Below are 16,493 nucleotides of genomic sequence, written 5' to 3'. Positions count from 1 at the left end.
TTAACTGCTATAGCTGGCACACTACTAAGAATGGAATGCACAGTGCAAGCCATGGAAGAGAGGCCTTTTGCTTAAAAATATCTTTTTTATTACTTGCTTAAACACTTGAAGCCACTCCTTGAATTCCCCTCCAGTTGTCCTTTCAGAATTAGCTTGATTTTATTCCAGATTACTTACTAAAACAACTCCTACTGTTCTTAAAACTGACAAATAATTTCTTGCATTGTTTGAAAAAACAAGAAAGCTTTTTGATTTTACTGTGCTCTTAAAATATCCAGTTCTAGGAAAAAGGAGAATTGGGTGTGGGGATTGTTACATGTCTTAATGAGACATTGACATTTTAACTGGATACAGATTAATTTTGTCTCTTTCTGGAAGGTTTTTTTCATCTGCAAGTAAATTGATTTGTGTAAAATCTTTGCATTTCATAAACATCTGTTAGAAAGAGCATCATGTAAGCAAGTAAAGATCTCCAAGATATGGAGGATGCCATGTTCCTAGCTCAATTCTTAGTACTAGAATTCTCTTCTTCTATGTGGTGGCAGCACAGAAGGCATACACATTACTCTGTTACTAGCTTGTCTTTTGAACTGAACAGCTTCAGCTAGCTGAGAAGACAAGGTCTTTTAATCCTTTTCAGTTATGTTGTTAATTTTTTTATTAAAATCTTAGAATCTTTGACTATGCAACTAGATGAGGATGTCTGCAAATCATCAAGTTCAACTTGATAAAAAACATAAGTTAGAATTTCTGTCAGATTCTTACCTGATAGTTACAGTTAGAGTAACACTTTGCTGGAAGCCTAAGCCTTTTTAATAAAATGACTCTCAAATCCTTTTTCTTTTTTTTTGTGCTTTCTGTGGAGAAAAGTGGTTGGTGTCAAATCCATTAAAAAATCTCAGATATCTGAAAATTATTGTCCCTTTTTTTTTTCTGTTTTCCAAACTGTAACAACCAAATTACTTCAAATTCCATTCATAGGTCAGATCTCTCTTGCTGCTTTCAAATGGCTTGTCACCAGTTTCTTCTGCAAATTTCTTGGTCTGGAGCCAAAAAGCAGACAAAACAGGTTAGCAGTAGGGCTACCAAATGTTGAGTAGAATCATTAAAATACCTTCCTTCAAAAAATGAGATTCTCTTGTTTTTATTACAGCATGATGTTTGTGCCTTGTGATTTGTGACCCAGGGTCACTCTTAGATTGTGAACTGCTGTCCATGCCACTCAGTGCTCTGGTTAAGGAGTGAGTGCACTTGCACTGTTACTGTTTTATATAAATGAGGTGGAGAATTCTTGCACGAGTCATAGAATATATCCTACAAAGCAGCAAAAAGGAAAACTGAAGAAATTGTCTTGTACTGTTGCTTGCCTTTTACCTTGGTTTTAATAGTCCCATTTTCATTGTATTTTAAAAGATGGTTACTGTTTCTGTTTTAGGCAGCAATGTGCTATGTCCATGTAGCAGCACTGGTTGCAGAATATCTCACACGAAAAGGTATGATTTCAAAACCTTATTTAATGTATTCAAATATAATTTTTATTAGAGTTTGGGAAAATCAGTCATTTCCTTGAAGAAGTTGTAGGTATTTCAGTGTTCACCAGTGAAAAAAATCTGACCTAACCAGGTAGCATACTCATGTACTTAAGAGTATACTTGCATATCTAAGGGACAGCATTTCAGATGAAGGCAAAGTAAAATTTTTGGAAAGTAAAAATTTTAATTTTATACCAGAGCTGCTAATAGCTCAAATCAGATCCTTTCTAAAGCAAAGTTATCCGTGAATATTCTTCTTCTACAAGTAGTCAGTCTCTCACTGCCTCTTGGGAAACCTGGCATTGCCAGAGGAGTCAAAATAAATCTGCACAAATTTTCCGATGTTCAGTCAGTAATAATAGTGCTCAGGATGTTTCACTTCATGGTATCTTCTGTGCCAGCAGCTATTTGTAATAGTAGATTCTGATGACCCTTGAGATTGGGTAGAGCACTACCTTTCATCTATAGAATCAGAAGAGTTCTCAGTCAGGGATTGGAGATGTGGCTTATATTAACAAAAAGAGCTCTCTTGAAGAAAATTTCAGGAATGTGTTAAAACTGATTTCGATATTGAGACAGTGTTTTGGATTTGTGGGCAAATTCATGTTTGCAGCTTTTTATCTTTGCCTTTGCATGACAGCTCAAAATAAAGCAAAATCATGAGTCTGAAAGATGCCTTGTCTCTGTTCTTGTTGTGCTTCTTGCCAAATGCTTTTGTCATGTATAGGCTATTTTCTTTGTCCTGGTGGTCTCAAAACCTTCTCTGAGACCAAATCTGAAATAAGGTGCTGTGTCCAGTTGGAAGCCTGATGATACCTGGGAACTAGTGATAGTCGCTATTAATTTGTGAGTCCTTTGGGTGTTCTGCTGTTTTTGTATACTGTCATATAAAAGTTATTTCCTCTCAATAATACCAAGGGTCAGACTTCTACCTGTGGTAGTTCCAGGAACAGAAAGGCCCCTTGGATTTGAGGCAATCATTCAGTAAAACCTCTGGTGGTCAGAACTCCTAACTGAGCAGAAAGAATCTTTGTAGGAATGAATTGTAAAATAAATATGTGCAAATCCTTATGCTTCCATAATATTTACTGATGGCCCTTGAGGTTTTAATTGATACAGAAAATCCTGTTTCCTTAATTCAGCAGTCTGATGTAATCAAAAAAGAGCTAAACAGTATGAGTAAAAGACATGTTGGAACATTCTATACTCCATTTTAAGTGGGGTTTTTTTTCAGTAAAGGAAGTTAGATTGGTATTTAATTAGTTTTTTTCCTAGTTTTCTGTGTTTGAATAATCTGGTTTGCCATCCCTTGACCATTTTTTATGGTTAATGTCATTCATATTGTTCAGAGTGGAAAGAATGATGTGCCAGGTCCTGCCCCTGTATGCAGTTCCAGCATGACTTCATGGCATTTCAATTAAATCCTATAAAAGTTACCTTGAGTAGCTTAGACTTAGGGTAGAGTAGATTAGACACAAATTTAAGACAAAGTGTGAAGATTCAGACAGTACTTAGTTTGGTAGGTAAGGGTCCAGATATTAACGTTTTTGGGGTTTTTTAAAACCCATTTGTATATTCACAGTAATGTAAGGTCTTGTATTTTAATCATGCAATGGGAAGCTGATCTATTTCTTTATTTATTTGGTGGTAGGTATATTTAAACATGGCTTCTGCTTTATCCAGAATAACAAAATGGCTCAATATTATCCTGCTGGAGAAAATTAAATTTGTCTGTATTTCTTTTTCAATGACAGGGATGTTTAGGCAAGGTTGTACTGCTTTCAGAGTAATCACACCGAATATAGATGAGGAGGCTTCAATGATGGAGGATGTTGGAATGCAAGATGTTCACTTCAATGAAGTAAGTAAACATAAAATTTACATTTACATACTGGAAGGGCTGGGGGTTTTTGCAAATTTTATGTTTCAGTCTGGACAATTACTGATAGAAGGGATATAACATCTATAAGGGATATATTACTGATATAAGGGATATAATAATTGTTTTCTGATCTGCCATTCATACTCTAAAGCTGAAATAAAAAAAATCTGTAAGATGTCCCAGATTTAGAGAATTTACTCTATACATGTATTACAGTGCTAGCATATCAACTCAACACCACTTTCAGAATAAAAGCAAAATGGGGTTTTATGCTACTTGACAGGATGAACACTAATGTGAGTTACTTATTGGAGTGAGCAAAATCTATTGTTTCGTGAAACTGACTTGGATTTAGAGTATTACTGCACCAGAAATCATCAAAATGTGTTCAATGGTTTTTGCTGTTTACAGTTTCCCTAAGCAAATATGCCATAACAGTGAAAGTAGTTTTACTGAGACCAGACTTGTGTCCATGTGTTTTTTCTGGCTGAAGTTTGACTCCTTGTGTCTTTGCTGACGCATCTGTGCTGGCTCTACAGTTAATTTTACTAGTAAGCAGCCTATATGAAAATATTATGAATAATCTTGCTTATGAAAAGCTGCACTATGTATGTGCTGGTGCAGTTGTGTTACTGGCAGCAGTCATATTGGAAAACCCCCTGGTTTGTAAGTGTAATTGTACAACAAAAGTATTTTTCTTTGGTGTTTTAATTAGTGTATGGTAAAGCTGTATGACGATATTATTTGACTGTGCAAATTGTTTTGTGGTTGAGTTTTTTTTCAATTTTTGTGCCTTTTTTTTTTTTTTTTAATCATTGATTCTTCTGATCCAGCATGAAATATAGCATGCTACCCAAAGCAAAATGCAAGTTGCTCTAAGTTATTGAAGATCAGGGATTCTAGTGACTACTGCTGATGGAAAGTTTTGTTGGAAATTTCTGTGACTATTTTCCTGCCAGACCATTTGTCAGAGTTAAATTGTTATGCTTTTTTTTTTTTTAAATTGGAATGTCTTTATTCTTTTTCTCATTAGTCACTCCCTGCAAAAGGAATATACTGCTTTTTCTGGGTCATTGAACCCTACACAAATTTATTTCCATCTCTCAGTATTTCCGTGGAACGGAAGTAAGCCAAGAGTGAAATTATAAGCCTGTACAGCTTGCAGAAGGATCAAACCAAGCCAAATTTCATTTTTCCCTGCATGCAACCCTTTCTAAACTTAACCATGTAGTACTCTAACTGATGAAATATTGAAAAAAGTTACTATTTTTCAGATGACTTCAGAAAGTTATCTGAAATATGGGGAAAATAATAATAGGTGAGAAGTAATAATAATAATAATAACAACAAGAGTAGCAGTAGGGAAGAAGTGTTTGGCTTTAGTAGACTAAAAATCATTTTAGAAGTGCTTCAGAACAGGTAGTCCAGTTCCTTCAGGAACAGGAACATATTCATAAATGGATTTCTTCCTCAGTGTGTTCATAAGTAAGCAGAGCTGTATTGTCTGAGAAAAAAAATGAGATCAATTTGGTACAGAAGTCAAAAGGCAGAAACATCTTTCAAGCTGTATTTTGCAACTACTTAGCAAAATGATGCTTTGATGAGAGTTCTTCCTATGCATGGTAACAAGCCATGTTGAATTTCTTCCCTTAAAAACTTGAGATTTCTCTTTTTATTAGTTATTTTAGAGTTAAATCTCCAAAGGAGGATTTACAAGTATGGAGAATCAGAGAGAATTCCTTCATGTTTCCAAAGGGGACAAAATATCTTTCATATTCTCCAGTTTATAAAAAATGTTCCTAATTAAGCGAAATTTTTCTTAAGACTTTATATAGTTTCTCATTTAAAAAAATTAAATTTGGGGATTCTCAATTTATTTCTCATTTTAAAAAAATTCTGTCTGATTTAAAAAAAAAAAAAATTTAGTTTGGAATTTTCCTTTTTAATGAGACTGCTGTGTGCATTTCATCAGAACAGTTGTTTGCCTGTGACATTCCGTGAGAGGCATTATCCGGACTTGCACATGGGTAAATGAAAGAGCCTTGAGGGAACACAGTGTCCTCTCAAGGCTTTACAAAGAAAAAAAAATCTCAGTTCAGGCTAAACAGCAGCTCTGCAGAAAGATCTGGAAGGAAGTCCTAGTGGACAGCCTATTGAATGGGAATAATCAGTGTGGCTCTGTGGAAACAAAAGCCAATGCAGGCTGTGTTATGTTTGAGAAGATTTACTCAAGAAGCAGAGGGAAGTGAGTTTTTTCCCCTTTATCCTGGCATTTGTAGAACCCCATCTCTAACCTTGTGTCCAGCACTGACCCTCAAAAGTCAAGAGAGGTATCAACAAACTGGAAAAAGTCCAGCTCCTAAAGTGGTTAGTAGAAGAATCAGACTTTCCCAGGAAGGGTGCCATTAAAGAGCAGGAGGCTGTTCTTGCAGGTGTCAAGGGAAACAGATTGCATATATGGGAAATAACTTATCCCATGGGAATGGATGAACATTGAGACATGTTGCTCCGAAATGTTGTGCTCTTTTGCCCCTTCCTATCAGCTTTCCCACTTGAAGCTTGTGCTCTTTATGTTCTTTTTCTTTTGTAAACAGTTTTTTTTCTTCATTGCTACATCTGGATGCCCTCTGGTGTCTGAATTAAGAGTTGTGTCATGAACCAGTATCTGTGTACAGCCCTTGTGGTCCAGCAGTGATGCTGGTCTGTCACTTGTCACCACTTGGGTACTGAGAATGGAGACAGTGGGGAGTCTGTACAGCCCCATAATGACTGGGGGAAAGGAGGAAATGTTTTAGGTTCTGTTGCAGCACCCAGATAAGGGTACCATTTTTTAGTCTCTTTGCTCACAGTATTAAAAATTGTTTTTCTTAGTGATATCCTTAAGCTCACTTAGTCCTCTACCAAAGAGAAGAAGGAGGTGGAATAGAGTAGCTTCTAAGCATGGAAGGAGTTTTTTCCAGCTTCTGGCTTCATCACTGCGATGCAAGAATGATAGGAGGTCCAAAGCAGTTTCAAGAATATCTAAAACAAACATACTGTTTGTAAATACAAGGAGTATGTGTGTGCACTCAGACCATTCTATCTTATTTTGTTTCCTTTTAGCAATTTTTGATTGCCACAATAACTTAAATTACTAAGTGTAGATAATTCTGTTTTGAAGCAAGATTTCCCTTTTCACTGGGAAGAACATTGGTATGATTATTTGCTGTGCTTTTGATGAGTACTGAGTTGTTTCACACTTTCAAATGTGTATCCAAATCTAGGATGTGCTGATGGAATTGTTGGAGCAATGTGCTGATGGACTCTGGAAGGCGGAACGCTATGAACTCATTGCTGATATATATAAACTAATAATTCCCATTTATGAAAAACGGAGAGATTTTGAGGTACTTAATTCATCAAAAGTAAATTTGAGCAAGAAAAATAATCCTGAATTTTCAAGACTAACTGCATGACACATTGGACATCACATAATAATTTGAATATGTTGAAATATTTAATTTTAATTTTTTTAATTAAATATTTAAATAATTTAAAAATAGTCTTGCTTATTGCCATCCTGATACAAGTGCTAAACACAATACTATCATTCAATAAAAGAATGTTTTCAGTCATTACTCGCTACAAGGACATAATTTATTATTTTAAGACAGGAAAGTTCTTTGTTCTTCTATCTCATTACTGTTTTCTTTTACTTTTAGCGGCTTGCTCACTTATATGACACCCTTCATCGAGCATACAGTAAAGTTACAGAAGTTATGCATACAGGCAAGAGGCTGCTGGGAACTTATTTCAGGGTAGCATTCTTTGGACAAGTGAGTGTTATTTTCACTGGTCTGCCCTATGCAGTAAGAAAAATCTGAATTTATGTTAGAAGGTTTACTCTTTCATCATCTGTATTGATACCGTGACATAAAAAGCCCAAGGAATGTGTTCCATGTGAAATAAAGAAACACCATCAGTATTTACTTCTAAAACATTTATCAATTCCAGTAAAATTCTTATAATTTTCCTCAGTAAATTTTTTGCCTTTTTTCCTTTTTTCTTCTTTTGTTTACTACCTTAAGGCAGCGGTAAGTTTTCTGTAATGTCAGTTTTTAGCGATGTATTGACTTAATGTCTGTAGTGCTACGGTGTGGTTTGCAAGGCTGCTTCTTAGATTGGTATGCATTAATAGCCATTGCAAGTCAAAAAGTAACATCAAGCTCCATTTAGAGAATGGATCACTCTTTTCTATGCATCAGTACTGCATGCTTCAAACCAAAGTTCTGGCTGTGTATTGGGCAGCTTCACATCCTCTGGTACGTGTCTAGAATGCCTCTGTATCCCTATGGTATCACGCAGTATCGAGTAATACACTCTCTACATGCATATAGCCCAGTTGCTTAATTGTCCAGCTGAGCATGGAGAATTGTAAAATCCTCTGAGCAGTATAACTTCACATGTATTCTGTTGTCTTTTATGACTTTATAGCAATACCAGTTTACAGACAGTGAAACAGATGTTGAGGTAATTACAGTGACTGCTTACAAAGCAAGCAATGCAGTATCAAATACTGCATTTCACCTTAGCTTGGTGTGGGTATTTTTGTCAATCTAGCCTGTGTTTATACATGATATGTTGTGCTTTTCTATTTTGTCTGTTTCGTTTATGATAAAAATATTTATTTTCTGGTTTCAAACATGAACTCAACATGGCTTGTTGTTTTAAACCAACAAACTGTTTCACTTCCCATGTATTGTGCATTTAGTTGTAGTTCTAAAAACAGTGGTATGTATAATAAAATAAAGAAGTATATACCAATAGTACATCATAAAATCAAAATCTTTGAATAATTAAGTTTCATTTTATGGAATTAATTTTTTATTATTACCTAAGGAAATTTTTAATATTATTTTTATGTAAACTTTTGCCAAAATATTCACTTGTGAATCAGATAGTCCTGTTGGGCAAGACTACCAGTTTTGGCAAGTGAAACAGTGCTGCAAGTTCACTTTTAAATAAAAGTGAAGGAAACTTATCTCAAAGGCTTGGCACACCATAGACCTGCTACAAACTTTTAAAATTTAAACTCTGTGTTTCCATTATCTTTCACTCATGTTGTAGTACAGAATTACATTTTTCTGTTGTTTTTTATTCTCTTAGGAAACCTTTTTACTTAGATTTTAATTTCTGTCTATTTATGTTTGCTTGAATACTAATGTTAAATGTTTCTATTTCCTTTGAAACACACACATTATGTCCATCTTAGCTATTGCCGTATGTGTTTTATTCCCCAAGATTTTGATTACTTCATTTCTTACAGGGTTTCTTTGAGGATGAAGATGGAAAGGAATATATTTATAAAGAGCCTAAACTCACACCTCTTTCAGAAATTTCCCAAAGACTCCAAAAACTCTACTCTGACAAATTTGGAGCTGAAAATGTCAAAATGATTCAGGATTCTGGCAAAGTATGTTTTCATTCTCTCTAAAAATTGTAATATATTGCTTTCACTAGTTTACTTGAAATACTGTGGGATCACTGTCTGTTACTCATTTGGCACACAAGCATCTTCATCTAAAAACTGTGCTGTTAGAAAGGCATGAGAGGAATATTGTCTCCTACTAAATATGCCTTTTAGAACGCCCAAAAAGCTTCATTTCTGTAATGTTACCTCTCAAAATAATAATTGTATCTTAGAAGAAATGTATGGTGATTTCCTTAGACTTTATGGTGATTTCCTCTTAGCATAATTTCATGGCTCTTTTTGTTCCTTCATAAGGTTTCTTTTGAATCCTTGATTCAAAAATTTCTGCAGTTTTTTGCCTTAAAGTGCAGCAATGGTGGACATTTCTATACTGGAACTTTAAAAGGAGAGGAGGACTTGATGAAAGCACTGGGTTTCATGATCAAAGTGGTTAAAAAACCCCAAAACCCAAGCAAAACAAACCAAACAAAAAAAAATCCACAACATGCTGTAATGCATCTGGCTGTCTTTCTTCTGAATTCTTAAAAAACTGAATACAGGAAACACCTCTGAAAGGATGAAAATCTCCCAGGTTTTCAATAATATTGAGGTCAAGAGACCAAATTTAATTTCTGGAAGTTGTGTAACTACTATTAGATCCACTTTATTCACAATGTAGCTATTCAATTTTTTTTTGTCCTATTTTTAAGGTAAATCCTAAGGATTTAGATTCAAAATATGCATATATTCAAGTTACACATGTAGTTCCATACTTCGAAGAAAAGGAACTGCAGGAAAGAAAAACAGATTTTGAAAGGACTCACAACATTCGTCGCTTTATGTTTGAGATGCCGTTTACTCAAGGTGGTAAAAGACAAGGAGGGGTGGAAGAACAGTGTAAGCGACGGACTATTCTGACAGGTACTGATGGAATGGAATGCTTTCACTGGAAGCATTAGTTCAAGTGGTCTCATTTTGTTCTGTGTGGGTTTTTTCATTTCACTTAACCAAATCCTTTGTAGCTATCAGCTAAAATCCTTCTCATATTTTTGGCCACAGCCACGTTTTTCAGATTGATTTCTTCAGTGAGGAATCCTCAAAATTATTATCTCTTTTTCCTTAAGTTTCCAGAATTCTGAATCTAGAGTCTGGCTTTCTTTTTCTTAGAAAAAGACTATTTTGTGTTTTCTCTCTGTTAAGTCTGAGTTTCTGTATTATTATAGTTGTAAAAACAAGTAAGTGACTTTATAATAAGGAAGTGACTTTATAATAGTAAGAGACTTTATAGCTGTCCATAGCCAGTACTTGTGAGGAAATAGAAAATACAGCTTCACTATTTTTGATTCTTCTCTTTGAGATTTGTGAATTCTAAGCAATTCTTTTCATATAAATTAAGTTCCAGTGGTTTATTTCTTGGTTGATGTTAGTAGCAATAATGACAGTGATCTTTCTGTGCTGTAATGCATGTAATGCTGTGCATATTTACATTTCAATGTCTTGTTTCCCTGTCCATTTGGTAGTATTTCTAGTTATAGAAGTTATTAAATTGGGCAGCTAATTACATCAAAATGAGATTTTAGCATGAGAGTCTCTCAAAGCACACCTTATTAAAAAACCTTTTCCTGATTATGTTGAACTTGTTTCTCTCCACAGCTATACATTGTTTCCCGTATGTGAAAAAGCGCATTCCAGTGATGTACCAGCACCACACTGATTTAAACCCTATTGAAGTAGCCATTGATGAAATGAGTAAAAAAGTTGCAGAGCTTAGGCAGCTTTGCTCTTCAGCTGAAGTAGATATGATCAAATTGCAGCTGAAGCTGCAGGGAAGTGTCAGTGTTCAGGTAAGACCTTTGCCATGCAGCTGTTTAATTTGCTTCTATCCTTGAAAAATTACGGAAGTATCATTTTATAATTGGTTTCTATTCTGCACATTCAAGAGTGTCCTCACTGCTTACTGTCTACAGTTATTTCTTAACAGGAAAAGCAATAAAAGTATTTCATGTAAACAACTGATCAGAGACAGTTACACTAAATCTGGATGGATTCCAGATCCATCTCTGGAATATATTGCATTCCAAGCCACACCAGACTTTTATGTAAAGCTGAAACTGCTAGAAGATGATAGATGAACTTGAACATAAATTAGAGTATTTTGCCCAGCTATAGGTTTGCCCACAGTAGGTCTAGCATATTTTTGCAAGAACTCTATGGAGATAAAGAGTGAGTGATAATATATATAGGAAGGAGATAATCACAGAAAATCTCATTGTGCATGCCTTTTTGCCTAAGGCAGGCAGGAACTGGAATGTATAAAGAAGCCATCGGATTCACCAAAATAGGGTACCTGAAGCAGGTGTAGCATATAGAAGTCAATATGGAAAGGATCTTCAAAAAATGCAGTGGCAAAAGTGCTGCTCTGTTATTTTAAACTGATAGGAAACAAAGGAACTGTTAACACAGTTATCTGATATGACCAGCTGTCATATTCAGCAGAAAAGGGAACAAAACTTAACCAAGGTTCCAGAATCAGTAAGTTGTCAAGCTGGTATTTGGGGTGAGAAGGGAGAGGCTCCTGTTGGTGATATGAAGGAATAATAAGGATGAGTCAGAAGTTACTGAAACCACTTCTCCTGTAGCTGCCATAAGAGCACAATTAAACTTCTGCAGGTTTTGCAGAATTCTCAGCATGGAAAAAAGCATGTTTTCAGTAGATACACAGACCAAACAGTAGTAGGTTTAGCTCATTTTCCCACCCTAATTTCATAAACAGAGCTGACACATTTGCAATATCTGCAGTTACTTTGCCACATCGTCGAAGTGGTTTCTTTGTGCCAGGACACATTTATAGCACTGGAGAAACCTCTCTTGCTCTAATGCTCCAACTCTAACAGTTTTCTTGTTTTCTAAGTCCAGCTTTTTTGTATTCTCATAAGAAAATCAAATCCAATAGACACCTGTAGCATCTGTTATTGCTAAGACAGTATGGTCAGATCTCTGACTGGTTTTTAATTCTTGTTCTTTTTAGGTTAATGCTGGTCCATTAGCATATGCAAGAGCTTTCTTAGATGACACTAACACCAAAAGATATCCAGACAATAAAGTAAAGCTCCTAAAAGAAGTTTTTAGGTATGGCATGGAAGGTTTGGGATTTCTTTGGGATGGGGGAGAGAGAAGAAAAAAATGGACCTTTTTTCTAAGACTCATAAAAATTATTCTTGAAACTTTCAACTTTTTAAGCGTTCTGATTCATTAAAAACATACTTTAAGCTGACATTTTAAATCAATCTTTTGGATTTCTATTTGAGAACTTCCTTATTTTCTCTAAATCAGGCAATTTGTTGAAGCGTGTGGGCATGCTCTGGGTGTAAATGAACGACTGATAAAGGAAGATCAGTTGGAATATCAAGAAGAAATGAAGGCAAACTACAGAGAAATGGCAAAAGAGCTTTCTGAAATAATGCATGAACAAGTATGTGCTGAAATTGTTATACATATACTATCATTCAGAATGTAACTATAATGTGAAAAGAATAAGGGAAATGTATGTAATGCTTTACATGAAAGGATTATTTCTTTTTTTCTATTGGAGTATAAGCCCATCAAGAAACTGCAGACCTTCATTTTTTTTTGCTTGTGCATTTCCTTGGCACCAGCCTGTTTTTTAGTAGGCAATGAAGATTACAATAAAGATAAAACAAATGTAATGAAATTAATATATATGATCTGCAAGCTTAGCCCTTTCTTGTTTGATTTTGGAGGTATAAATAATTGCTTTTGCAACAAAGAGCTTAATGCCTTTCAAAAGGTATTCCAATACATTTTCTTGAGAGAAGTTCGATACTGACAAGCTAGAAATAGGAGAGAAGTAAACCCAGAACTTTTGTGGAGTGAGATGTACCACTCAACCTTTGCATCTGGGTTCCATGGTAGAAATGTCTCATGACTTCAAAGGCAAAGATATTATTTCCAGGAGGACAGGAAGAGCTGAAGTTCAATGCTCGATCCCTGCCTTCTTGACATTTTTATTCATCATATTCATCACTTCAGTCCCCTTTTTTTTCATCCACTGTTACTTTTATAATCTTTTTCCAGAACCACAGAAAGGTTTTTAATTCTTAAGAGAATTTTGCCTTTATTCCACCTTTGCTTAGATGGTACCCAAAACTTTTATGGCAACTTTTTTCTATTTAAAAATGTGCCACTTGTCTAAAGTTCACTTCTCACGCTTCCTTGCTTTCCACTATTTCCCAGTGTGGTTTGTCAGGTATGGTATTCTGAGTAGCTCTGTGGTATGATGATAATTATGATGAAGCACTTTACCTTTATTTTCCTTCACCTATTTTGATATCCTGTTACAGAGAAGAGTTTATGACACAACTAACTTTTTAAGTATCATCAACAGAGAACATTGTGAACCAAAGGTTATAGGAAGTGATACCATTTTTCCAGAATTATGTGGTTGGATTTTTTAAAATAAAACACAGTAGCAGAAGAAAACAGTTTTGAAAGATTTGTGGAACAGAAAAAGAGCTTGCTTAGCTAACAGAAATAGGACAGTTTGACTGTATTTCAATGTGATTTATTGATCAGCAGAGGAGGGTTTGGAATGCAGGATAACTGAATAAAAAGTTGATTGAGATGAACAAGGTACATGAGAGAATTAGACAGCGATAGAGAATACCCCTTTGGAGAGGAGAGGCAAGTGTTTTGGTCGAAGAATTTAATGATAAATGCAAGATTAGCATTCTCCTGGTGCAGAAAAAAGTATAAGGATATAATGAAAATTTGTACACAAGAAAAAGTACTTTGAACTCAGTGCAAGATGTAGATGTTAAAAAATGCTGAAGTATATGAGTGTCCAAAGATTGCTGATAAGAAGAAGCAGGTCATGAAACATCAGGAGTAAATCATATTGCCCTTTCTTCTTTTGGTTTACATTTAGACAAAGTACTGATATCCATTAGATACTGTGAACAGAATATGAAAGCACAGCGCTGACTGCAGTAATAATGTACTATTAGCCTACCACTGTGTTCTTATACAAATGTAATTAGCTTTACATAATTAAAAAGTGCAATGTTGGTGGTGGTTTTGCTTTGTTTTGCTTTAGGGTTGATTTTTGTTTTTCCAGTTAGACTGATAATTCCCCTGAAGGCTTAGAAACATGAAGGTCTTCACTTAAATCTTTAAAAATGTCTCCTTTATGTACTTGCCTATTGCTGTTTTGGGAAAAAGAGCTTTGCGTCACTGAATAAACTATTAGCTGTAATGTAACACTGCAAGGTCTTAACAACTGCAAAAAATTTGTTATAAAAATGCATAAAAGAATCTTAACAAGTTTTTTTTTTCTCCTCTGCTGCTTGCCAATATGATCAGATGGGATGGTAATTAGTTTTCTCTACTTTTGTTCTACTACTTTGTCTAATCTTTATATAACTCCTTTTTATGTTATTTCTAATTTTAGCACCAATTTGTTTATAGCTGTTAAGAATGAAATCTTTTTGGTGCTTTGATAGGTTTTTGTAAAAAAAATGCTCAAATCATACCTCTAAGTCAAAACATGAAAAGCGAAAAAAGACAAAAAGTGAGTTTCTTGTCGCTATGAAACTCCTGAAAGTTAACAGGAGGAATGATAGAAACTGTCCAAGCATCCTCTGCAGAGGACAGCATAATACCTGAGTTAGGAGAACTGATATTGGAGAAGTAACTTCTCCTAAATTTATGAGAAGATGGCTAAAAAGAGTAACCATTTCCAGAAAGTTTTGTGCAGTTGAAAAAGTACTGGGAGGCTGAGTCAATAAGCAGCACGTCAAGAAATTGGTTATCTGTTTTAGACATGCCTGTGCCATTTTGTAACATTTTTGTAAATCTTTCATTTTAAGATTACTCCGGTGGAAGAAAAGGCCAGTGTCATGCCTAACTCACTACACATTTTCAACGCCATAAGTGGAACTCCGACAAGCACAACAGTTCATGGGATTCCCAGTTCTTCTTCAGTTGCATGATTGTTTTGTAAAGGAAAGTATGTTTGTTTCTTTTCAAGTTTGTGGATTTGTTTCATTGTGTGCAAACTCAGGATGACCTTGAAGCTAAATGTTGGGCACATGCAAACTGCGTAGTTCATACGAATGTCTGAGCACACTTAGCAAATAGCAGTTCCTGGTGATAGTCTTTTAGAGTAAGGGAGGCGCACATATATATTTTTTAATCTTGCTGGTAAAATTTAAAAGTGTTCACAATGTCATTGCAGAAGTGCGTGTTGGAAAATTATGAAGTTGAAGTTAGCTTCTGTTTTTCGTTAGAAAGTATTATTAAAATGAATTGCACATTACAAAAAAAAAAGTGTTGTGGGATGTAATTTTGCAGATATGTAACATTCAGGTGTTCTTTTTGTGTATGGCACATAGAGATTCCGAGTACAAGAACTATTTTGGGGCTAGACAGAGACACTAGTTTTTGGGGTTTAATGCAACTGACAATAGTAGTTTTTGTACCATTCGGCAAATTGTTGTGCTTTATTTTATACCTTGTTGCATTTTGGAGGTATGCAAGCTTAGGTCTTACTAAACAACTAAATACAACCAAAGGTCTGTATTGATGAACACTGAGTTATACTAAAATATCAATAGTAGTAAATTGTTATGTACATATTGTTTGTTAATACAGTCCGTACAGTCTGTACATAAATGTATTACATTTCTAAGCATTTTTTAATATTCATACCAGCTCTTACCATTCCGCTTTCAGTTTATTTTGAAAATTTGCTCATTCCAAGTATATGCAGACTTTACAGTTCATTTATCCCTGTATATAAATAAGTGCAATATAAAGATGTATACAGTCTTTGTTATGTTAGGTTTATATGCAGTTATTAAAAGAAAAACCTTTTTTGCCAAAGCAATGGAGTATGTAATTGGTAATCATGGTTACTGTGGTAAATGGTGGTATAATTTAAAGCTTTTTCCATATTCTTATTCTTTTAAGACGTTAATTTAGTAATTTTATATTTGGGGAAAATAAAGGGTTTTAATTTTATTTAACTGGAAGCACTGTCCTGCTGTAATTAAACATTCTGTACTACATCTATATTAAAAGGAAAAAAGTAGTTACTTTTCTCACTGTGTGCTGTGGTTTTTTGTTTTAGATTCATATCTGACATTTGGGCAAAATGAAAGCTCTATTTAAAAAAATAGCTTTATGCATCCTGCATATGAGATGCAGACACTGGTAGATCTTATTTCATATTCCTGTGTATAAAGGGAATTAAATTATTAGTTAAGACATCAGTTTTGAGTCCCTCACATTTGGCTCTAGTACCATGTTACTGTACCTACAGGTTGTTGTTCACCAGAACAGTTAGTATTAGGAAGTCTTCAAAACCTTTCATCACATGACAGTAGAAATCATCTTTTCCTCATGACATAAGGTTTACTGTCATTTTTCTGTAGCACAGCATGAAACACATATGTTGCCATTACTCATCAAAGGATTTTTCTAAAGCAGCTCATCTGGGCAGTGAAATGCTGGATATACTCTACTTTCTCTATGTTTCCGAAACAAAATTTCTGGTTGTTTAAAATTCTTTTCCTTACAGAGGAAAAAAATTGTACATTTCTATACAGTGGAC

At 34.8% G+C, this 16,493-nt stretch overlaps 1 protein-coding gene across 5 annotated transcripts in view; it reads left to right on the top strand.

Moving 5' to 3' along the window:
* Positions 1-15,980, top strand: part of DOCK9 (dedicator of cytokinesis 9) — an 83,531-nt gene extending 67,551 nt beyond the window's left edge. For 3 of the 5 annotated variants that reach the window (XM_066313478.1, XM_066313474.1, XM_066313472.1), the window contains 11 exons: positions 1,436-1,493; positions 3,287-3,393; positions 6,678-6,800; positions 7,116-7,235; positions 7,888-7,923; positions 8,720-8,866; positions 9,574-9,784; positions 10,517-10,707; positions 11,892-11,992; positions 12,197-12,335; positions 14,749-15,980. In XM_066313478.1, coding sequence (XP_066169575.1) covers positions 1,436-1,493; positions 3,287-3,393; positions 6,678-6,800; positions 7,116-7,235; positions 7,888-7,923; positions 8,720-8,866; positions 9,574-9,784; positions 10,517-10,707; positions 11,892-11,992; positions 12,197-12,335; positions 14,749-14,871 — 1,356 coding nt within the window. In that variant the 3' untranslated portion in view covers positions 14,872-15,980. The remainder of the gene's footprint in view (positions 1-1,435; positions 1,494-3,286; positions 3,394-6,677; positions 6,801-7,115; positions 7,236-7,887; positions 7,924-8,719; positions 8,867-9,573; positions 9,785-10,516; positions 10,708-11,891; positions 11,993-12,196; positions 12,336-14,748) is intronic. The other 2 variants (XM_066313475.1, XM_066313473.1) reach the window with 1 other exon arrangement.
* The last annotated feature ends 513 nt before the right edge of the window (positions 15,981-16,493 follow it).

This window comes from Sylvia atricapilla, chromosome 2 (genome assembly GCF_009819655.1).
Source record: "Sylvia atricapilla isolate bSylAtr1 chromosome 2, bSylAtr1.pri, whole genome shotgun sequence".
Classification (NCBI taxonomy): Eukaryota; Metazoa; Chordata; class Aves; order Passeriformes; family Sylviidae; genus Sylvia; species Sylvia atricapilla.
This window is presented reverse-complemented; position numbering and strand designations above follow the sequence as displayed.